At 46.3% G+C, this 23,752-nt stretch overlaps 1 protein-coding gene across 2 annotated transcripts in view; it reads left to right on the top strand.

Annotated features, from left to right (window-relative positions):
• PPP1R14C (protein phosphatase 1 regulatory inhibitor subunit 14C) overlaps positions 1 to 23,752 on the top strand; it is a 79,511-nt gene that overhangs the window by 38,449 nt on the left and 17,310 nt on the right. For both annotated transcript variants that reach the window (XM_074368167.1, XM_010965705.3), the window contains exons 2-3: positions 19,001 to 19,084; positions 20,481 to 20,513. In XM_074368167.1, coding sequence (XP_074224268.1) covers positions 19,001 to 19,084; positions 20,481 to 20,513 — 117 coding nt within the window. The remainder of the gene's footprint in view (positions 1 to 19,000; positions 19,085 to 20,480; positions 20,514 to 23,752) is intronic.

Raw genomic sequence — 23,752 nt, 5'->3', positions numbered from 1 at the left:
TTTTCCCTTCCCTGACTCAGCTCCCTGACACTGGCCTCCTCGGTTCCCATGTGTGTGTTTCCTCTTCAGGGCTTTGTTCTTCTGCTCGGAACATTCTTCCCCTGGACAAGTGCATGGTTCACTCCCTCACCTCCTTCACAGCTTTACTCACGATGAACCCTCCATGATCAAAACCTTTGGGGCTTGCAATACCTCAACCCATTCCTGTCTCCCTTCCTGCTCTAATTTTCCTCCTAACACTTATCTCCATTTAACATTCTTCTGTGTATCTAAATTCCAGGTGGGCAAGGATTTTGTCTATTTCATTTCCTACTCTATTCCCAGTACTGAGAACAATGCCTTGCATATAGTAGGCACTCAACAAATATCTGTGGAATGAACGTATCTGCCAAAGGTTTATTTATTTTAACCATGCACGAAGAACACTGCTTAGAATTGGGAAAGGCATAAAAATAAATCAGACACGTATAATGCTCTCAGAGTGCTCCCCGTAGCATTACAGAAAAGACATGTGCATAACACCTACTTCTAGAATCATTATTTAAGTGCCATAGTGATGCGAGGCTTTAAAAGACAGAGACCTTACCCTGCCAGCTGTTCCAGAAGGAAATGGTTTCAGGCACCAAAGTGGTCTTAAGCGGGAAGTGAGATGTAGCTGAGGATGGAAGAGCATTGCAGGGGTGGAGGCCCACGAGCATGGAGGTGGGAACTTTCAGACTCAGTGTGCATAGTGAGTCACTTGGCATGCAATTGCGTTTTGTCTGTTTCTGAGTTTCCAGTTTGTAAAGAATAGTGTCTCCCTAGAGGGGTACTGAGTGCCTTCCCTTGGGTCCTCCAAAAGCATAGAAATTCAGTGTTTGAGATTTGATTGGCTGTAGGTTTGGGCTGGTCAATTTTTGACTTTTCTCATCCGTTTTGTGGACTTGATTTGGATGCCAGCCATTCTGTATAGTTGTTTACTTGTCTCTCAGCCCTGGCCTGGATGGTTTGTGTTGTACTTGAGGTGCTGCAGGATGCCCTGGGTGCAATTCCACACCTGGTCAGCCTTTTAGCTGGAAGGACAAAGAGCCTGGAATATTCTGAGTGCTTGGTTCCCTTTTCTGCTTGTCTCCTTTCTTAAGCTCTTATTTAACTACAAAGTAAAAATCACTAATACAGGCTCTCACTGGCCCACAGGTATGGGCCAGGCTTTGATTCACGGAGAGGTGAAAGCTTAGAGGTTATCAAGGCCTGTGTTTCCCAAACTTGCTGTTTATCAGAGCCGTTAAGGGAGCTTTTTTTTTTTTTTTTAAGTAATTTTATTTTATTTAATTTTTTTAAAAATGGAGGTACTGGGGATTGAACCCAGGACCTCATGCATGCTAAGCACGTGCTCTTCCACTGAGATATACCCTCCCCCAGGAGGGCTGTCTAAAGACACTCCAGTCCTACTTAATCAGCATCTTCAGGGAAAAGGCCCAAGAATCAATATTTTTTAAAGGAGACTATAATCTGAAGGAGGGTTAGTACCTCCATCAGCCTTTACTGGCTCATTCACATCTGGAATGGCCTTCCAACGCAGGCTGTTCTGATTTTGAACAGCTGTTCTTGGCAACAGCTCATTCCCCGTTCCCTTCAACTGTCCCTCCTATGATGTGGCTCCTGACCCCACTGCCCTAAGCCTCCTTACCCCGCCTCTCATCCAATTCTCCAGCAGACATTTATTGAATGCCTGGTGTCTGCGTGGTTTTCCTGTTTCTTTTTTCCTCAAATCCCTCTTCTATTTTGATTACCTTTCTCTTATCCCAAGAAATGGTTACTCAGCCCATTCATGACCCTTCTGAGCGTGAGCCAAGGTTTATCTTTGTACTGCACAGCCGTATTTGTTTTCTTTTTAAAGCATGTGTACAAAAGGACACAGTCAACAGGTTTTTTAAGTGGTGTGTGTAACTTAGTGACGAAAACCAAATAGTGTCCCACCACAATTTGTATGTCAATTATAAACCGTTCTTTTCCCCTTAATTAAATGAAGAACTCTCCAGTTGTCTACCAAGCAATAGTTTATTATTCTAGGATTTCTTTTTTGTATGTTGCATTAAAATGATGTTTAAAATAGTTTACTTTTTATTAAGCTACATTGGCCTCTTCTCACTCTGAAATTACTAACCCCTTTACTTAGTAGGAGGCTGGCTCCTCTTGCTTCATCTCACCTTTAGTGCAAACAGTTCTGGCATTTGTTAACCTGATAAAATGCCTGGCTTGGCCGACTGCAAGATGTAAAAGATGCTCTTATAATTTGTTCCGTAATTTAAGACCCTGTTTTGCTCTTTAAACTGCTTGGTGGTTGATGTTTACTATTTTTTAACATTTCAGTGAGTCAAGGGGAAATCCTCGTGTTTAAGTACTGATGCTCGTTGAATATAATTATTGACATGGAATTTAAAGGTGAGATCGAGCCAGTTCATAAATATAACAATTGATCCAAGAGACTCTCCGTCTGGGTTGAACAGATCAATGAACGCAAGAGTTATGAAAGGAATTTGTGCCCACTTTCCCTTTGGAGTATCTTTACTTACATACCGAGAGCAGTTACTATTTATAGCCTCTTTTATATAACGGTTATTGTATCGCCAATTCTGGGTCAGTTGCAAGAGGAAATGAAGTCCCCGTGCAATTATATGGGTTTTTAATTCTTGAGTATCCTGGAAAATGTGTTCAATAGTAAGTTTAGGCCTAAGCATTTTATTTGGGAGAGAGCTTCAATTTATTCACTGAATAAAAAATTTTCCTGTGCATGTATGTGGGTTGGGTGCCACGCTATGTATGGGAGCTATAAGAACAAAGGAAGCACAGCCTCCGCCCTCCCAGAACTTCTAGTTTGCTGGTGGAGACAGCAGATACACATCTTGATGCGTTTTAACGTGCTAGTGACCATGATGAGATTTAATGTGCTGATGACCCCAGAACGTGGGCGGCCAGAGGATGGGAGACTCCAGGTGCTAGCGCAGTGTCGGGTCCTGGGAGTGGCTGGCCTGAGTGGTTCTCACCCAGTCTCCTGGTGTGCACGGGATACAGAGGGCAGAAGCCTGAGACCCTTCGGCCTGGTCACTGTCTGGACAGGAGAACCTGTGTCAGTGAGTGGAGGAGTGGGACTCCCCTGCCCAGTGTCATAGACACTGAGAGCTGTAGTCTGAGTAGGACTCCCCCCTCCTTTCTAAACAGGAGTAACCACAGGGTTTCCAGAAGGGAATCACCACTGTATGCTGTTGTCATGCCCGCCGAGCACTAGCTGGGCTGCTTCAAACAGCCTTTCCCTGGAGCCTGGCAAAGATTTATGGTCACTGGGGGCAGCTGCGCCATCATAAATCTTCAATCCTGCCTGCCGTTATAGCAACCGAGTTAGCTTGCCAGTGCAGAGACCCACTGGGACTCAGAATAAACCATCCAGTCAGTCACTCAGCAGATAATTATGGCGTGCCCACTTGGTGTGGGGCCTTCTCTTCCTCTTTTGTTTGTGTCAATATTGCAGAGTAGGAACAAGGCATCAGATTCTCGTGTCTGATTTCTGCTCTAAAGACTTTTTAAAAAAAAATTTGTGGGGTGGTTTTGAGTATGTCATCTTCAAATTGTTCTCAGCTTACGACAAAATTAAGCTTTGGGAAAAGATTTGATCTTTCAATATCTTTCTGGGAATAAAACCATAATAAGGGTAAAAAAAATGCCCTTTTGTTATTTGTCACCTTTTTTCCCCCTTGAAAAATAGATCTGAGTTCAATCAATCCCTTTGCTAAAATTAAAATGGGCACCCCTGCTCCCTGTCCATCTGCCGCCATCGTGATCTCAAATGCATGTCTGCCCCAGGAGCAGAAGTAACATGTGTGGGAGGGGTAACAGCTCCTGCCTCCCTAGTTGAAGTTTTCTTTGGGACTGAATCAGAATAACAGAATTGGGAGTTTCTGGAATTAGATGCTGCTTGCCTGGCGCCTGAGCTACAAAGCCGTTACTGTGGAGGTGAAGCGCTACCGTAATCAGGGCTGACAGCATTTGTGGAAGTCAGATGAGAATTTCCAGGTCTCAGGAAGGCCTGGGCGCCCCTGCCCTCCCTTGCCCTCCCCGAGGCTCTACCTAAACCCAACTAACCCTCCACTCGCCGCCGACTACGGCCTGAACTGCTGTTGCCTGCTTCACCCCTTTAGTTTCCAGATGTGTAACCTGGAGAGTGACTCAGGTTTCAGTCCTTGAAGGACTGCAGTGGGTTACAAGGATTATCAGCCCCACTTGCCTTCCTCTGGCCGCGGACAAGTGGAGGCTGGGAGAGTATTTTTGTGGGAGGGAGAAAGCCAGGAGAGGAGCCCAGGGTCAGACCTCAGCTCCGCCTGAGAATTCACACTGGACCCGCTGCAGGTTCAGTTCAGGTGAAGACCACTTTCTCCTTCCTGTTGTTGGTCTAGGAGTTTACACCATGGGCCTCTTGCCACCGGTGGTCACTTCCAGAAGGCACTCCAGCAGACCTCTGGCTCCATGTAAAAGGCACCCAGTGCTTGAGTTGAATTTGATGTTCATCCCTGCCCTGGGCTTTGTGAAATTAGGGAAGGGGTGGGGGCAGATGGCCCAAGAGTTAAAGGGCTGCTTTGTAGGTTGGGAAAGTGCTGATTTCCAGGCTGCTATGGGGTGTCTGCTGGTGGGTCTCGCCTTCCAACGCGGAGGCAATCTGCCTGTGACGTCTGTCCCCTGACGGCCCCGGTCAAGGCAGAGGAGGGTCTGGGTTAGGCCCCTGTTCTGGCTGCACTGTTGTCAGATGAGCTCCGCCCCCGGGGGGAGGAGGGCTGCTCCGGGTGAGCGGCCGTGGCCTGGCTCAGGCTCCCTGCCAGAACTTCTTTTTTCCTGGGCACTTTCACTGGTCTTGCCTCGTCCCATGTTTAAGACCGGCACAATTACAAAAGCTGTGGAAGATGGTTTTTTTTTTCCATTTGTTTGGACTCATTTTTCAAAATAAAGGCCCTGACAGGAGGTGTGAAACACTCAAGTGACCTCCGCAGTGCCATCTGTTTGCGGAGGGTCCCAGGAGAAGCGAAGGCGTGCGGTGGAGGCCTTGGGCCTGGGGAGAACCTCCCCGGCCCCTGCTCTGGGGACAGGGACAGGGCAGGGCAGCGGCTGGCTCTCTCTCACTCAGCTGAGCTTTGCTCCCCCTGGCCAAGCAGCAGCGTGCCTTGTGTGGCGGCCACCTGCCTCCCTCTGCAATGTCCCTGCATGCTTTGTCTTACCCCTAACTGCTGGTGTGGGTCTTCCGTCTCACTGACTGTTGAGTCCTCAGCACCAGCCCAGTGCCCGGCCCTCGGTAGGCAGCCCGTAGAGAAAGAAGGTTCTAAGAGGGGCGTGGAAGTCAGCGACCACGCACAAGGAGTCCCTTTCCCTTTTTTGTTGTCACTATCTTAAAAGAAATGCAGAACATCCTGATGCAGTGACTTGCAAGCTGTAATTGGCTTGCAAGTCACTGCATCAGGATGCAGGATGCACTGGGCTCCAGTGACCTGTGGGGACTCCCAAGTTCCTCCCTGCACGTTAGGGCCCAGTGACTCTGACGGGTGTCCAGGCACCTGCATCTGCACAGCGGGCTTCAGGGGCAGGCAGTCTATGAGTCCTGACTTGCAGAACATCACTCCCAGCTGCTAGCGGAGCAGCGCTCTGGAAAGTCTCTCCAAGTAGGGAATGGACAGTTGGAGAAGGGATCTCTGGCCCATTCCTCCTTCTTCCTTCTCACCTGGTGTTTCCTAGCCTTTGGTTTCTTTGGTCGCCCCCCACACTGAGTCTCCTACGCTCGCTTTACAGTTCTCTCCAAGTACACTTCATATTTTCAGTGCCATGGTTGAAACCAGTTGACATTTAAAAAATTGAGTACTTTTATAGGCGAACAACAGCAACAAATTACTGGGCACCCATTAAAAACCAGTTAAGTTTCCAAACATTAGGTCTTAAACTGATTTTAGCCCCAGGAGACTGGTGATCTATTACAGTCACCCCTCAAGGTGTCGGGGTCCTAATTACTTGCTTCTGTGGCACAGTTGCCTTTTATTCTCTGTAGCCTTGAACTTCTCCACCCAGGCCTCCAGACGTTATCCTCTGCAGCCTGAGGCAATCCGTCCAGTTCCAGCTTCAAGCCTAAGGAGCACTCCTTCCTCACCGTGGACCAGAGGGTAGTGGGGCCCAGCCCCCGGCTCTGTCCCTTGGACAGTTCCCTCAGGGGCAGATGTGGCCGTCTCTGAACCAGGCTCAGAGAAGAGCAGGATCTAAATCTTCCGTCTCCACTGTGTTTGTAACAGGTGGGGCCCAGGCCTCCGGCTGGGGGGTTAGCATGTTCTCTAGAAATGGTTAGTCATTCCCCAACTTGCCTGAAAACGCCAAGTCCATTCATGTCCATCTCACAAAGGGTGTGGTCCATGGAAATTTAGAGTTGCCTCCTGGGTTCCAGATTGCCGCCGGTGCCCCGGCTGCTTCTGATGTGTCGGGTGCCTGGGGGACTCCCTGGCTGCCATCCCCACACCACTCACTGCCAGGGCCCTGCCATTCTCCCTCACTGCTCCAAAAGTCACTGACACCACAGGGAGAGCGCTTCTCCCCAGCAGGGCCTCATCCTGAAAGGCGGAGAGCACACACATGGGGCCAGGTTGTCCGGGTTTGAAGCTAAGCTATCAGCCCCATGGGTCAAGACCCTCAGACATTCCATCTATAAAATAGAGATGATAATAATACCCACTTGGGGAACTGTTCACTCTAACTCAAAAAGTGATTAGCAAGGGCTTACCTGGCCCTGTGCAAGGAACTCTGTTCTATGGACTTACAGTTTAGGGAGAGACACCAACAAATGTAAATTTTACCTGTGTGCTAAGTGCACAGAGGAGAGATGCACAGAGTGAGGCTGGAGAGGCCAGGCTCTGGTAGACTGTGTTAAGAATTTTTGTTCTGAGAACGATGGGAAACCACCCAGTGGGGCCGTGTTCTTTTTTTTAAGGGATTGGTTTTATTTTATGTTTTGTTTTTTTTTGGGGGGGTAGGTAATTATGTTTATTAATTTACTTTTTTAATGGAGGTACGGGGGATTGAACCCAGGACCTTGTGCATGCTAAGCACGCACTTTACCACTGAGCTATATATACTCTCCCCTTCTAGATTTGTGTTCTTTAAATTGCTACTCTGGCTACAGTGGAAACTGATTGGAGGAGGGGATAAGAGTGAATGTGTGGGAGCCATTAAGAGAATCCTGAAGTAACTTAGGCAAGAGATGATCTAGCTTAGACTTGGGAGGTGGTCAAACGTACAAGTTCAGGGCACAGTTAAGCTATAGAATTATTTGTGAAACAGAAACAGACTCACAGACATAGAAAACAAACTTATAGTTACCAGGAGGGAACTGGGGAGGGGAGAAGGATAAATTGGGGAGATACTAACTACTGTATGTAGAATAGATGAACAACAAGGTCCTACTATAAAGCATAGGGAACTATATTCAATACTTTGTAAAAGCCTATGATGAAAAAGAATACAAAGAGGAGTATATATGTATAACTGAATCTTTATGCATACACGAGAAATTAACATAGCATTGTAAACCAGCTAAACTTCAATTAAAAAAAAAGCCCTGTGCTTCACCCAGTCGTCCCTCATTTCCCGCGAGCCTTTGACATCTACTGATCTTTTCACTGTCTCCACAGTTTTGCCTTTTCCAGAAGGTCACATAGTTGGAATCATACAGTATTAGTCTTTTCAGACAGGCTTCTTTCACTTAACCATATGTCTGTAAAATCCTTCCATGTCTTTGCGACTTGATAGCTCATTTCACCAACAGTCTTTCAAATTCCATCTGCGCCGTGCCTGCTGGGCTGCACCTGGAGGTCTCCATACGGGAGCCACAGTTTCTTTTTGGTGCCTGGTGTCTCTTCAAGTGGCATTTCCACATCAGCTTCTCAGTCTTGCTCTTCTGTGCCCCTGTAAATCCTGAACACATTTGGCCATAGCTGATTTAGAAGCCTTCGCAAGGTAGGAGGTGGACAATGACTGGATTTTGTGGTCTGTGTTCAGGAAATCTTACACCACAGTGACTTCATAGACCCACCAGAATGATTCAGTGAAAGTGTTGGTAGCATGAGGGGGGCCCCCTTCTCTTGAAGAGTTGGGCTGTACCAGGCTTTGCATTATTGTGCTTTTGCAACACCCTGGGAGTAAATTGAGGGTCTCCAGCCTGAAGAATTCTGCTTGGTCCCTACGCAGTTTTACTGCAAAAGTGGGTGTGCACCGTCTTCTATTAGAAGACAGCCCTGGCTAGATGACTAAGCAGATGGGAAACGGGGCGTAGCCAGGTGTGACTTCCTAGAGACAGGCTGCATGGCTGTTGCCTCATGCTCTTCTTGGGCGACACCAGTCCTTTCCTTCGGAACACTCCTTTATTCTTCCCCCTTACTCATTGCCTGCAGTCCAGGGCCAACTTGAGATCACTGCTGAGTTGCCTGGTCCCTCCTGTCTTTCTGTTTTATATCCTAACGTTTGTGTCCACCAGCTCCCTCAGTACCCACTTGGGAGCTTAACATGTGGTGTTCCTTGTGATGCAGGTTGTCCCTGCTGTCCTTGTGATCCGTCTCAGCCATCGCTTACTTTCAAACACTTTATGAGGAACAACCTTCCAGTTTTCTTGTCACTTTGGGATTGTTAACGACCAGCCATGCATCTCTAATGTTCCTGTGCGGAAGTGCAGAACCAAGTGTTACTGTTTCCAGAAAGCTGTGCCTCTGGCGGGTTTTGCTTACACTTTTTCTCCCTCTCTCTATTTAATCCTTGTGCTTTTGAACAAATTTGTAATGTGTTAGGTCATTACTTGCCATTTTCAGGCATCAGGAATGAAAGAATCCTTGGAAGAAACATTTACATTGAACTTTATTTTGTTTGAGAGGAGTCAAGTGATCAAAAGTGCCCAGTCCACTGAGCACCTTCTGAGGTCATGTTACCACTTGCTAGTTGGCCCTACCCAGCCAGGCACCTTCAGGCCAGTTTTTGTCCAGCCCTGAGAACGAGGTAGTTGTCCTCATTGACAGGCATGGGAAGAAAGGGTTAGGAGGGTGAGTTACTGTGCCCCAGTTCATGCAAGTGGTAAGCAGCAGAGACAGTTTAAACCCGCCTGTCTCTCTCCAAACTCCGTGCACAGGGCTGCCACTCCCTGTCCCCTGACTGAGGGGTCTCATTTGTGCTGAGAAGCACAGCTACCTGGGGCCTGAGTGAGATGATGCAGGTCCTGTTCACTGAGATCCCCCCTGGGGTCTCTTTATCACAGAAGGAAGATAAGCCATCGAGACCAAGGATGGGACATCTAACACCATTTCTGCCCTGACACTGAGTCCTTTTATAAAAACTGCTTGGAGAGCTGTGATGATCTCTCCAGAGATATTCATTTATTAAGATGGATTGCTAAATGTCAGGTTCACAGGAAGGGCAGAGATTTGGGAGTGGAGAGGCCTGCCCCATGCTGCCCCAGAAACGGGGAGCAGCCTGCGTGGAGGGCAAGGATGAGAGATGGAGTTCAGCCTCGGGAAAGCCTCTCTTCACCTGGTTCCGTGCTGTCCTGCCGCTTTCCCAGGCATCTCAGCATCTCGGTTGCCTCCCCAGCTCTCGGCCTGGGTACCCAAGTACCATCTTTCACCACCATGTCCCTGTCGCTGGCGGCTGACCGCTGCCATCGCACCATGGGCTCCTGCCCGATAAGGTGCCCTTGGTACTGGCACCTGGCAAAATGCTCCGGTGCAGCTGCACAGATACCAGTTTGCTGTCTGAGCTTTGGATTAGTGGTGACCCAACTAAGAACAGTATATTTTGTGCTGCTGCTGCCCCAGTCTAAGCCATTGTTATTTCTTACCAGGTTATTCTGCGGCCTCCTAAGTGGTCCTGCTTAGGGCCTCGCCTCCCACAGGCTTTGTGAAGACATTCACAAAGCAGCCAGGGTGAGGCTTTGTAGAAGGAAAGTCAGATCACACCACGCCTCTGCTTGAACCCCCAGGGGCTTCCCTCTCACTCGGAGTCCAAGCTTGAGCCTTTGCAGGGGCTCGGCCCCAAGCCCACTGTAGTGACCTGAGAACCTGGCTTCTCAGGCTCGCCTGGACACCTGCTGCCCTCCCCCTCGGCCCTCTTCCCTCAGATGTCAACATGGCTTCCTCCCCCACCTTCCTCAGGGCTGTTTTCAGATACTTCTCTCGTTACCCTGACCACCCTGTTGGAAATTCCAGCCATCCTGTTTTTCCCTGTCCCTCTCCTCTGCCTGTTGTCTCTTGAAACTATTCATCACGATTTGCTGCACAATGTATCGTACTTAGGTGTTTATTGTCTGTCTTCCTCATCAGAGTTTAATCTTCATGAAAGCAAGTATTTTTGTCAGTTGTCCATTCTTTTTTGTTGTTGTTGTTGTTCATTCTTTATGCTTGGCATCTCAAAAGTCTCTGGAAGATAGCAGGTCCTCAGTAAAGAGCTGTCACATGGATTTGCCTGGGGTGCTTAGACCCCAGTGAAGATGTGCCTAGCTCCAGAAGACTCTCATGAGACCAGTAGTGTGGATCTTTGTATCTCTGAGCTGGCATTTGCTTTGTGCTGTTGATTGTTAGGGCAACAGTTCTTAACTGGGCAGCTGTGACGCGAGGGTGTCACAGTCATTTGTTCAATGATGATAGTGAACGTACCAAAGAAAGCTAGTGAACTACCAAAAAATTAAAACATGATGCATATGTAAATGCATAACTGAATCACTTTGCTGTGCACCTGAAACTAACACAACATTGAAATCAACTATATTTCAGTAAAAATTAAAAGAATACTAAAACATATCCTGGATATTTATAAAATACTGTCAATTTTGCTCACTCGTATGACAGTGTGTTTTCTTGAGCGAGAGGAAAGAGGGGTGTCTGGGTGGAGTGCTAGGGACAGGGTGTGCCCTGTGGCTTTTCTGGGCTCTGCTGCAGCCATCGTTTGTCCGTGCTGAGCGCTCCAGACGTGAACCGTAGCAGTAGGGGATGCGGGGTAAAGAGGGGTCCAGACCTGCTCTCCCAGGTGGCAAGGACAGTAACCTCTCTGGATATTATTGAAAATATTCCTTCACTTTATCAGAGGATCAGGAATGGTCAGGCTATCTTCATTTTTTTAAAGTAGGAGTTTAGGAGATTTTGCTGTTTGGCTCTAAGCAAGCTTCAGCCTTTGAAGGTTATTTAACTTTTAAAACAAGTGTGCGTTAGGGACATGCTGGTAACGTGGATTGTACCGTGTGCCTGTGTTGAAGCTGGAATGACCTACATTTGTTTACCCTATTTTAGCTCCACGTAAGGCCTATCCTTCCCCAGCCCCTCTCAATGGCCCTGCAGGTGTGCCAGTAAGGCACCGGACCTCGGGCCTGTTAAAAATGGGCTCATCTCCTCCCCTTTCACTTAACTTCCCAGCTCCTTAAGCCTCCATCTGCTTTGTCCTTCACTTCCTGGCCTCCCAGTTACCCCTCCTGCCTTAGTCTTGATTTTAGTATCTGTCCTTTGGCCTTTTACAGTCCTTTTCAAACATTATTATTATTGTTGTTGTTGTTATTTTTGGTGGTGGGGGGAGGTCATTTTATTTATTTATTTGTTTATTTATTAATGGAGGGACTGGGGATTGAACCCAGGACATCACGCATGCTACGCATGGACTCTACCACTGAGCTATAGCCTCCTCCCTGGCCTTCATGGTCCCCAGCTACAGTTGACTTTCCTAGTTTATTTCTTTGTTTCTCTGGAGCACTTCCTCCCAAAATGGGAGGTAAACCTATTAAGACATAAGACCTGATGTGTCTTAAAATATCTATGTTTTTTTCCTAACCCTTAGTTGATGGTCTGGGGGAATGTAGGTGTCCAGGCTGGAAGTCATTTCCCTGCAGGATTCTGGCATCATAGCTTCCTTGGCTCCCAGCTCACGGCGCTGCTGCTGGGATGCCTGTCGGCACTGATTCTCTATCCTTCTGAAAGCTTCCCGGATCTCCCCTTCCTCCCCATTGTTCTGACATTCCATGGTGATGTGCGTAGGGTTGGCTGGGCTCCTTGTTAAGTAGAAAATTTTTCTTGCAGTTTCCAGGGCTTTTTTAAAGGCTTAATATGATATTTAAATATGTACCACTTAAAACCACTTGTAAGCTCCCTATGCTTATGGTTCTTCCAATTAGAAAATAAAAATTGCAAATTAAACATAAAGTACCCAAGTGATGGAACTCAGATGCACATTGTGAAATTGATACAGGACAAATGGATGCGGGGTGTGAGGAGTGCCGTGTCCCAGGATTCGGTTGAGCCCCTGGGACGTGCCCCATCCAATGTGGGTCCTTGGCTCCACACAGGAAAGAATTCAAGAGCGAGCCACAGTTGAGTGAAGGTAGATATATTTAGAAAGATACATGGAAAGGCAAGAGAAAGGCCACGAGGTGTGCAGGTTGGGTGCTCAGATTAGAGTAAAATTAAGTACACCCTCCATAGTGCAGGCCGTCTCCAAAGGGGGACAGAGGAGAGGGCTGCGGCCTGGTGTTGCTAGTTTTTATGGGCTCAGCGGCTTCATATGCTAATAAGTGGAAGGACAAGTCTAATTACCCTGGGGAAGGGGCAGGGATTCCCAGGAAGTTGGCCATTTCCCACTCTTTGGCCTTTTGTGGCTAGCCTTGGGGCTGTCATGGTGCCTGTGGGCATGTTATTCACCATGCTGATAAATTACAGTAGGCATATAATGAAGCTCAAGTTCTGCTAGAAGCGAAATCTCCCACTATCTTGAGCCCCAAGGCCTACTGGGGGTTGAATCTTCCACCATTTTGATGTTAATTGCTGTATCATTCTTTGAATGGCTGTGCCCTGTGCCCTTCCTGTCTCACAATGACTGTGATGGCTGGTGTCATTCTTTCCATGAGAGGAATTAGGTACAGTGTGGGGCAACACAAGAGTCCTCTGAGCGATGGCATCTGGTTTCACTTCGGGTAATAAGTCATTTACGTCCTAAGTCTGCCCTTTGGCCTTTTTCTCATTAGCCCATGACAAAGAACATCATTCTGCTTGATGATAAACGCAGGGCTGACTCGGTTATAGGATGGCCACCTGGACAATTCCTAGACTAAATATGCTTGCTTACAGAAAAGTTTTTGGATTGTCATTAAGATGAAAACATGAAATGCAAATATTTTCATAGAAAAAATGATAATAGTCCCCTAATGCCTGGGAGTGAGTGTGGCGTGCGTTCTTTGTAGCTGTCTGCAGTGCAGTGTTCCCTGGAGGTGGACAGAGAGGGGAGCCCTAGGGGGTGTGGGCCGTCAGGATGGCCAGTGCCCAACCCGGCTCCTGCGGCCCCACGTTTCTCCCCTGGCTGCGACGGTGGCCATTAGTGCTCTAATCCCAGGGTCCTTCATGTCCCACATTCCAGAGAATTGGGAGCCACTGTCACATTCAGGGAGCCCTAGAGCTGTGTGTTGTGGAGCTTGAAAACCATAATCCACTTTCAAGCTGTGTTAGCTTCAGCGTTCCTGCCCCCTTCCCTGAGAGGCGAGCATTTGTGTTTTTTTTTAACGGCTAACACCACACTTGACAGGGTTGGTGGTGTACATTTTCTGGCTAGTTAGGAGTGTGTGTGAGTGTGTGTGCATGTCTGTGTGATGTGTGTGGTGTGTGTGTGGTGTTTGTGTGGGGTTACCGCAGGCCGTCTGTGTTGTGGAAACACCATACACGGTGGCATCACTGCTTCCTGAGCCCGTGGTGAGCCGAGGCCATCTCAGGCTCACGTCTGAGGTTCTGCCTGCGTGGAGCTGGGCCCCTGGCCCTCAGCACTGCTGTGGGTCCCCTTGTGGGGGCAGCCTGGGGGTCCCCCTTCTGCTTAGGGCTGGGGGTGCTGGAGCTGGACTGCCTGTTGTTTTGTGAAGTGTCTTCAAGGTCCCACGTGTGCTCTCTGTTACTGCATGTATCTCCCAAACCTCCAGGGCACAAAACTTGGATCTCACCTTTCCCTTCCCCCTCCTCCAGCATCCGGTTCATCTCCAAATTCCATCTCTTTCCCTTCCTATTTATTACTGTTTAAAATCTTTCCATTCTTGCCAACTTGCATCAACTTGCATCCAAGCCCTGTTACCTCCCACCGGGATGAGCACAGCGGCCTCTGCCTTTTCTCCCTTTTGCCTGGGGCCCTTCTGCTGAGCCCACGCTCCCAGCATTTCCCACCCTTGCTCTGGAGCCCTCGGTGGCTACAGACTCTGCAGGCAGAGGAGAAGTTGGCAGTATGAAGGCTGATGGATTTCATTTGTCTTTCACAATATTTTAATGAATTGTAAACCAACTTTAAAAAAACAGGATATTTTAATGTTAAAAATCTGTATTTTCAACTTTCCTGCAAACTTGGCAGATCTAACAGCACTGGGCACATCTTCCTAAACTGTTCCTGAATAGTCAGGAGTGGAGTTTTCTTTGCTGCCTTTGTCTTGTTTGCCACACTCCCCACTCCTCCTTATAGCCCTCCAGCCTGCCTTGGCTCTCATCGCTGTTATCTGTCTGGCTTTCATAGATATTAATATTTGCAGCCCAGAGCTCTCTGACTCCCAGACCATGGGCTTTTCTACACCCTGTATTTAGAACACACCTTCTATTTTTGCCTCCTGTGTACCAGTCTGCCTCTTTTGGGTGCTCTCTCCCCCTCTAAACTTGTCCAAATCCTGCCGTTCAACAAGGCCGGCTTACATCCTTCTCCTCTGTGAGACCCTCCCTGCCTGACCCAGGTGGAAGTTCTCCCTCTCTTTAATTATAAAGCACTTTGGGTTTGTCTCTGTCTTTTGATGCCATTGTGTTTTATTTTGTTTCCATGCTTTGACTGCCCCTCCAGGACAGGGCCTCACAGCGTTGACACATGGGGCTTCCCAGATGGTGGATCCTCGGCAGATGTACGACCAGAAAGATACACAGACATGATCAAGGGCCTCTGACTCAATGTGGGTTAGCTTGTGGTTTACCCCAGGCGCCCTGAAGAGATTGTTTCTCATCTTGTCGCCAGAGCCCCTGTTGACAGATCTATTTTTAATGTGAGGAAATCCCCAAACACAACTAAATTCTGTTAACCAGAGCGAGGTGTGTGTGGAGTCACTCCCTTGTCAGGGGATTGATCTCTCTCCAGGGTTATTCAGTGATACCGCTTTATACAGAAGATAGAACTAAAGAGAGCCTCCATCAAATATGGAAAATTCCCATGCTCATTAAGTGTGAAATACCGAATGCAGGCAGGATTCTATGCCGGGCACTAGAGCAGCCTTTTCTTCCCAGGACTCTCCCATGAGCACCTCCAGGGCCCATCTCTGTGTCCTCACCCGGGCTATGGTTTCGGCATCACCAGCCTTCAGAACTCACCCGTGTTCCACGCTCCGAGCGCCCACGCTGAGCCTGAACCCCTCCTGGGCTCTGATAAAAGTAGGTGAGGGTGACGAGGAGCTCGTAGGTTGATAGGAAATGCTGATGCCTAACGATTGCTATAATTACTCAGCTGGTGAATACTTAGCTTGCATCAGCTGTCCCACTTAGAAAGCCAAGCCCAGGGTGCCCCAGCCACATGCCCTTGGGACATGGCTGTGACCTTGCGATGCTGGGGGTTTTCTTGACTCCTGTCAAGTTCCTCTGAGAGGGGAGGGGACTTGCTTCCCCATGTCTGGGCCCAGAGGGTGAGTGGACTCTCAGGCCATCCTGTCCAATGGGAAAGAAAGGCCCTGCGTCTGTCTGTCCGGGACACCAGCTGCTTGCCACATGTGGCGCTGAGCCCTGGACTGTGGCTAGGGCAACCGAGGAACTGAAGTCTTAATTGTATGTCATCTTAGCGAGCTTAAACTTACATCCCACTTGTGGTTGCCGCATGGGACAGCCCAGATCTCAACAGTTGGGGGTCAGATGCGGTCAGCGTGCCTGGTGGGGAGCCCAGGGCAGTCGTGATGGCAGGACACCTAATTGCAGACGCTCCCGTGTGGGTGTGCCTGTACACGGCGGTGCAAGTAAAAGCCCGTTTGACCGAGTCTGGCAGGGCTTCAAAGCCAAGCGCTGTTTGCAGGGAGGCCCGTTGCTGTGCTGTTCTGACGAGGGCGTTATTTACTTATTCTTTCACTTCCTTCAAGAAATCAGACCCGGAGCCCACCTGGCCTGTGATTCCTCGAGCCATTTCTGTAGCCTGCCCTCCTCTGCTTGATTTCATTAAACGGTGACATAAATACATACTGTGTATCCAACCAGTGTGTGTAAATGCTGAACCCGAATGACTGTTTGGGGGAAGTTGTGGGGAAATTTTAGGGGGAGGGTGTATAAACCTTTACATAGACTGTAACTTGTGGGTTTCTCGCTTTTGCTTGGCTTTTCTTGAGTAAAGTCAGCTGAAACTGGCTCCGAGTATTCTGGTTTCACATGGTGTTTATTACAGCCACACCAGGCTATGGACAAAGCTGAATTAATCTTGAGCCACATTTGCTAGAACGCACACACAGCGTGTGCCTGGCTCTGCTCCAGAGGCTGAATGGCCGTGGCTTCAGCATTTTTTGGCCTGGGGAGGGCCGGTCGTGCATGTGTGATTTATCCACACTGCGGCTTCCCAGCGGCAGTCTGCGTTCACAGGCTGCCAGTGGTTCTGCAACCTAGTGTTTCTTATTGGTGTTTCAGTTCCCATCAGTCCTTTCACTGTGGAAAGTCTGACAGACCTTCGAGAGCTGTACCGCTATCTGTGGATCCTTAAATGACTCCCTTCCTCTCCTGCCAGCCTCCCCCACCACCCCTATGGTCTTCCTTTCAGCCATGATTTCAAATATACGCAAAAATAGGAAGTCAGGCACAGGCAGTGCTGGGGGCAGAGAATGCCAGTGCAGAAGGGATGCCGTGGCCAGGGAGGCTGGTACCCACGCAGGCAAGCAGCATGCACACCCAGTGTGGTCTCTCCCAGCATCCTCCGAATCCTCCAGCATCCTCCTCCCCGATGGAGGCCACATCTCTACCCACCTCCCTGCTCTGCCCCTGGGAGCACTTAAAAGTGGCATCTCTTTTGAAACAGCAGCTCTGAAAGTGGAGGAGGGAACCACAGCAGCCCAGCCATCTCTAAGCGGAGGGCAGTGGTGTGTGTTCATTGCCTCACGTAGACTGACTCTCCAGGACCCAGCAGGCACCGTCAGGTATTCGCATAGGCAGATACGTACTTCCACCGCATACTGCTTTTCTGATGTCCTGGGAAGCCAGGATTGTGATTGTGTTTTAATTTTATTCCTGTCACTGTTCTCCAGCAGGAAGCATTCTTTCCCAGTTCTGAGGTCATTCGAATTTTCTAAGGAGTTATGCTTTTTTTTTCATTCTTTGTTAGTAATATTATTAACATTTCTAAAAGAGACTTTAATCTTAATAAGACTAAGATGTTAGACTTGCCCCTTTGCTTTAGGTTCAGTTTCTCCTTTACTTTATCTGAGCTTTTCAATGGATTGCATATCTTAAAATGATAAAGAAACAAGAATCAGAACCCCTATTTACAACAGTTTTAAGAGCTCTATGTCAGGAACCGGGGGCAGAGACCAATATATATATATATATATATATATATATATATATATATATATATATATATATATATATATATATATATATATATTTCTTGTAACTTCACAGTAACATATCAGATTCCTCAATTTCCTCAGAATGCTTGGGTCCTCACATTTGTGTTGGAGTAGGGAAAAAAAATTATGGAGTGTGATTCCTTAGGAGATGCATTTACAAGAAAAGAAGTACTCAGGAAGTCGTCCTCGCCCCTGCAGACCAGGTGATGCCACTGGCACACGGCGGCTAAGCCCAGGTGAATGCACAGGTGTCCCCCACACAGGCTTCTGCCGAACTTCTGCAGACACTCCTCGGCCAGCCCTGGGGCTGGGACGCGTTGGTGTGCAGGTGGCTCCCTATGGGAAGGGGAAATGCAAGATGACAGCACTGGCCTAAATGCGATTTCATCTCAGTGTTCTCAGGTGTGGGGAAGATCAGGTAACAGACGAAATGAGAGGTTGCAAAGACCTCCTGTGGGTTGGAGGTGCGGATTCCAAATTAGTGAGGTCTGTTTCCACACTGCAGCTGGACTCTCTTGCCCTCCGTTATGGACTGGATGTCTTTGGCTGCAGGAGTATTAAACCTGACTCACAATAATAGGGCTTTACTTGGGTGTAGGTGGGCTACAGAAGTGATTCTATCTGGTGGCTCAGCAACGTTATCCAGAGCCCTCTTTTCTTCTTTCTCCCCACCCTGCCCACCGGGAGTCAGACCCTCCCACTGTGGTTGCGTGATGGCTGCCAGCAATTTCCGGGTTACGAGCTTCCTCAGCCTGCTCTCCAGCAGGGACACTTCTGCTGAAAGGGCATCTTTTCCCAGAACCCCCACTGGTCTCATTTGAGTCCGGAACCGGGACTGGGGCGACGATGACCCAAGAGCGCAGCCCCAGAAACCCGTGGTGGAATCAGGTTTTCCCAGACCCAGAGCCAGGGAGGGAGATACAAACCCCCAAATAAAGATCAGATAGTCGCCAAGGGAAGTGGGGAGATTGAGTAGGAGACTGCCACTCTCACTACTCGTCCTACAATCAGCCAAGCCCCATTATATACTCTTAAGTGCAGTTTTCTGCAGAAAGTAGAAAATTGTCACTTTGGAAATAGCATGACTTTCTACTGCTCTGTGCCTCTGAAGTCTTCTTTGTTCTGTCTCCTCCTTCCCTTCCTGTTCCCTCCTCCTCTCCTCCTTCCCCTTCCTGCCTCTTCTTCCTTTTTCTCCTGCTTCCCCCTTTCTGTCTCCTGCTCCCCCTTCCTTCTCCTCCTTTCCCTCCTCTTCCTCCTTGTCTCTTCTTTACCCCCCTTAATTGTCGACGCCCCTTAATTGATGGTCTGGTCATTTATTTAACTCAGCCAAAGCGGTTCAGTACAATGCAGTATCTCACTAAACAGAATGTCTTCACATTTGCTCCCCAGGAAGAAGAAATGCCAGATGTGGAAATTGACATTGATGATCTTCTTGATGCAGACAGCGAAGAAGAGAGAGCTTTAAAGTTACAGGTAAGCAGCGTTCAGAATCTAAACCCTTTGGTCACGGATACTTGGACCCACCTGTGTCCCCAGAGCATGGCTTGCACTGGTTCTGCCCTAGGGCAGTATTGGCCCCAGCACTCAGGCAACGACAGTTTGCAGAGAGAAGGCAATGGGCTGCTGAGTTTTCCACCTCCCAAACTGCGTGTCTAATGATAAAGCAGTTCTTGACTATGGTCAGTTCTCAAAGTGCCTTACGAACATGAGTTTCTCCAGCATCGTCCTCTTGGGACAGAGAGATGGTTCTGCCTCCAAAGGTCCGTTGTATGAGAAAGAGAGGGGCTGAGCCAGAACCGGCGTATCTAAGCCCAGGATTCTGGTCTTGCAATTGTGGATTAAATCATTCATGAAATTAATTTCTAGTTAAGATTGTTTACAACATAATTCTTTTTAATAAAATATAATATTTTTATTTTTAAAGATTTTAATAAAATATCTTTTATTGGAGTATGCTCACCTGACAACATTCCAGTATGATGGATGTTGTGATGTTCTGTGTTTCCTTTGTCCAGAGCAATAAAATATTTATTTCCATTCCCACAGGAGGTCAAATCTATCATTTTAAAATCTGCATTTGGGAGTTTCTAAAACTAATTAACCTTTGACCTACCACTTTTCTTAATGTTCATTGATAATTACTGTTAACGGCCATCGGTTATCACCGATGGCAAATGATCGTTACAGGCAATTAAAGGGCACATTTTAATGTATTAATAATTACTAGTGTCCTTGAGTGGTGAACAAGCTCAGTTTAATGATTATTTCCTGTTGGTAAATTTAGTTGAGAGGTGGTAGCATCCTAGTTATGAAAGTTACCAAAAAAAATAAAGCAGGCACCAGCTCTATAGAAAACGTAACCACTTAAAAAATTTTTCTTAAAAGGTTGAACTTGAAAGGCGCTTTAGCTGCTGTCAGGTCATCCCCTTTGGTTCCCGGGTGAGGACACTGAAGTGTGCAGAGGTGTGACAAGCTGCTTTGTGGCTGAATCACAGCCAGGACCTCGGTCTCCACGTCCAGTGTGATTGTCACCATCTCTCACAGGCTGTCTCAACTTAAGTGTATCCAGCTTATTATTAAGCAAGTTGGCAGCCCAAAGGACAAGTGTGTGTGGCGTGTGTGTACGTGTGCAGTCTCTCCCCCGTGTGTGCGTTCTGAAGAGTGCAAGACATTCCTGCAAATACAGGGTACAACTTTTTGTATCTTCAGAAGGTCAACGGATGCTAAAATGAAGTGTGATTCTAGACTGTCAGTATGGAATCTTGAATTACCATGTTCAGAATAATACTATAAAGATGAAGTGATTTTTGATTTCACTTTGAAAACGATGCTGAATTTTAAAATAAAATTTCTGTGTATTTTATTCTAGGAAGCTCTCGTAGACTGCTACAAACCAACAGAGGTAAACAAATCGCTTTTCCTAAATGCCAAGTTTGAATTGGTTTTTATTAAATCAATTTGCCTGTTTTTAAAGCTAAACCACAATAAGTGGATTTGAATATGTAAATACATGAGAACCATTATTATGAAATGCATATGTTTGAGTAGTACTAACTTCCTTACTTGTAAACCTAAATGTGTCTGGTTAAGGAAGACTTAAAACTAATGGAATTGGGTGTGTTGTCTGCTGGTATATAAAAGCTAAACTTCAAAGGAAATTGTGAGAGGGTTTGGAATTACGTTAGTAAAAGTTTTAGATTTATAACTGGAGAATACATTCTATTAGTGTTGAGTTACGTATTTTTAAAAAGCTTAAGACCAATTTTGTTAGTCTGAATTGAACAATTACCTTTATTGGAAGAGTACATTTTATGCTTTGGATAGTTGCAAGTGTATAAATATTAATGTAAAAACAATGGCTATTAGTTTGATTAGACCAAGGAACTTAGTGTATACTGTAATAACCAGAAGCACAAATGGTGTAGAAATTAAGGATTTGATCAGTTATGAAAATATTGGTAAAAGAGGTACATTCAGCTCCTGTGATAAATCAGAGAAATTAGAAGATCCAGCAGATGTCCTGGAGTTTATTTGCAATATCAAAGCAATGGTGGGAGGACTTTGTAAGCTGTCTTTGAAGATTCATGCCTTTCAGTTCTTCAAAACTTGTCTTTTATTATTTACTATTTTTATTACATTTTCCCAAGTATTCTATACTTTTGGCTCTCCTGTTATTTAGATGTTACATCTTCCGGATGGAGGCTTTAATTTCTTATCTTTTCTCTTTTGTTTTTCATCTACTTGATCTTTTGTTCTACTTTCTGAAAGATTTCCCTGACTTTATCTTCTAGCCTTTTTACTGATATTTTAAAGTTTCAGCTATTTTATTTTTAATATCCAACAGCCCTTTCTTGATCACTGTTGACTGTTTTGTTTCTGTATTTCTTCTTATATTATGGATGCACTTATTTCTTTTTTCTCTTTGAGGATTATCAATCAAGTGTTTTATTTTCTTTGTTTTTGTTTTCAAGATTATTTTGCTGTCTGCATTTTCTCTGAATCCCACTTTTCTTTTCTTTTCTTTTCTTTTTTTTTTTCTGTTTGTTTTTGTCTGTCTTTACTGGCTTGGGGAAGTATACCCATGTTTGGATGTTGGGACCCAGTGAGTTGATTAGAATCTGTGTGTGTGAGCACACCTTGTCCATTGGTGGGTCTCACTGTGGAGTGACAAGCTTGCAAATCAGATTTGTTGTTGTTGTTGTGTGTGTGTCTGGAGCAGGGGGCCTCCTCAGACTGTCACTATGTGGACATTTCTTTTCTGGAGAGATTTGGGCTGTTGAGTTTTGTTTTTTGTTTTTGTTTTTGTTTTTTTTTAAGAGTTTGACCCTGTAAACTGCTGTTGGAGTGTTGATAATCCGACTTCAGGCTTTTTGGAAGTAAGGATGAGAAGGAGGCAGGAGACCTCACTGTTTAGTTTTTTGGGGACTAGAACTCCTTTATTTATAGTTAGTTGGGAAATTGATCTGAGAGTTAAAACAGATATTTGGAGGGCAGCATCAAATTGTTGTGAAAGGTTAGACAAGACTAGTAGGGTTGTTGTAGTCAAGAAAAGTGATGGATGAACAAAGCTCAAATTTTCTGTTCACCATTGTTCTTTCATGACCTCTGATGGTGAAAATGTAAATTGACATTACAAATACCAACAGAAATGATGCCACGAATTCCATTTACGTTGTTACTGAAGATCCTTTTCCTTCTTTTCATATTTATTGACCTTGAGAATGTAATCGTATCAATTATTCAACAATAGAGAAAGAGTGTTGGACAGTTTTATACTACTTCAAAGCATAAGAAATCCCTCTTAATCACAGTCTATAAAGCTCAAAGTGTATGTGTGCACATTAAATATAGTAGAATGGACATTTTAATGATATAACAACTTAGTACTGTGACTACTAGCTCTCAAATGGAAATTGAATAAAGTTTGGATAAGTTGAAAAAAAAACCAAAAGAAAAGTGATGGATGATGCTGGTGAATTAGCATGTGGTGTCAGCATGGGGATCATTACTGAGAGTATATCCGGACTGGTGGGTGTAGACATGCCATTAACTCACTTTATCATTCCCATTTGCTTCAGCTCTCCTCCTGGGTGGAGAAGTTCATGTGTTGGTATTTTGGTGGTAAAGGTTGGATATACATGAGCCTCCTTCCTCGTCCCAGTTTTTGCAGTGTCCAGGGAGCAAAGTATTTACATTCATTAACACAGTTAGATGAAATGGAGGGTCTTGTCCCCCGGGAACAAAAGTGTCCGTCACCTAGTCTCTGTAAGGAGGCTTATGAGCTGAAAGGATGCGACACTAGAATGCTCCTCAGAGTTCCAAAGAAAGAGGCGCTGGAATTTACAGGAGAGCATCTCGTGTTCCTTGTTTAGCTTGTGGTTTCTAAGAATGGAAATGGTGTCAAACACTGAGGAGTTTCAGTCAAGCTCATTGATCTATTAAAGGGTCATTTCAGAAAAGGTTGGGTAGTTTTGCCTTTGAGCTTATGTTCGTAAGAAACAGATTTTACTGGCACCTGGATTGTGATGATGAAAATAAGTGCTTATGTTTCCCCACAGCCCTCAAGTTGACACTGTGGTAACAAGCATTATCTTATTTAGTCCTCACAACCATCGCTTGGTGTAGAGAGTCTGGGTAACTTGTCTAAGACCTCACAGCGGTGAGCAGAGGAGTGGAGAGGCAGGGACTCAGTCCGGAGTTTCTAGTGCCTTATCTTGTGCTCTTTTCCCCATCCTGCCCATCTTGCTAAGCTACTTGCAAGACATCTAGGACATTAAAGGACTTTGTCTTATCTCAGCTAAATGCCTGACAATTAATGATGTTTCTTTTCAAGTAGTCTTCTCTGGAGGTGCTATTTTTTGATCAAAAGAATTTTACAGACAATTATTACACCACTTTGAAGTTGTAAATGTAAGGAAGCCCTCTTTGCTGATTCAGACGCATTTATTTATAGCTTCATTGCAGTGGCGGGGGAGGGGCTGGTAGGGAGTGGGAAGACTAGACTTTGAATCAAGGCTCATATACCAGCGCCAGCACTAAATGCGTGTGACTTTGAGCAATTTTCTCAACCTCTCTGAGCCTCCATTTGCTCCTTTTTGAAAATAGAGGGAATAATAACCACCGCCCCAGGTTTTAGTGAGG

This window comes from Camelus bactrianus, chromosome 8, assembly GCF_048773025.1.
Source record: "Camelus bactrianus isolate YW-2024 breed Bactrian camel chromosome 8, ASM4877302v1, whole genome shotgun sequence".
Lineage (NCBI taxonomy): Eukaryota > Metazoa > Chordata > Mammalia > Artiodactyla > Camelidae > Camelus > Camelus bactrianus.
Note: the sequence above shows the minus strand (reverse complement) of the source record. Positions and strands in the feature narration are given on the sequence as shown.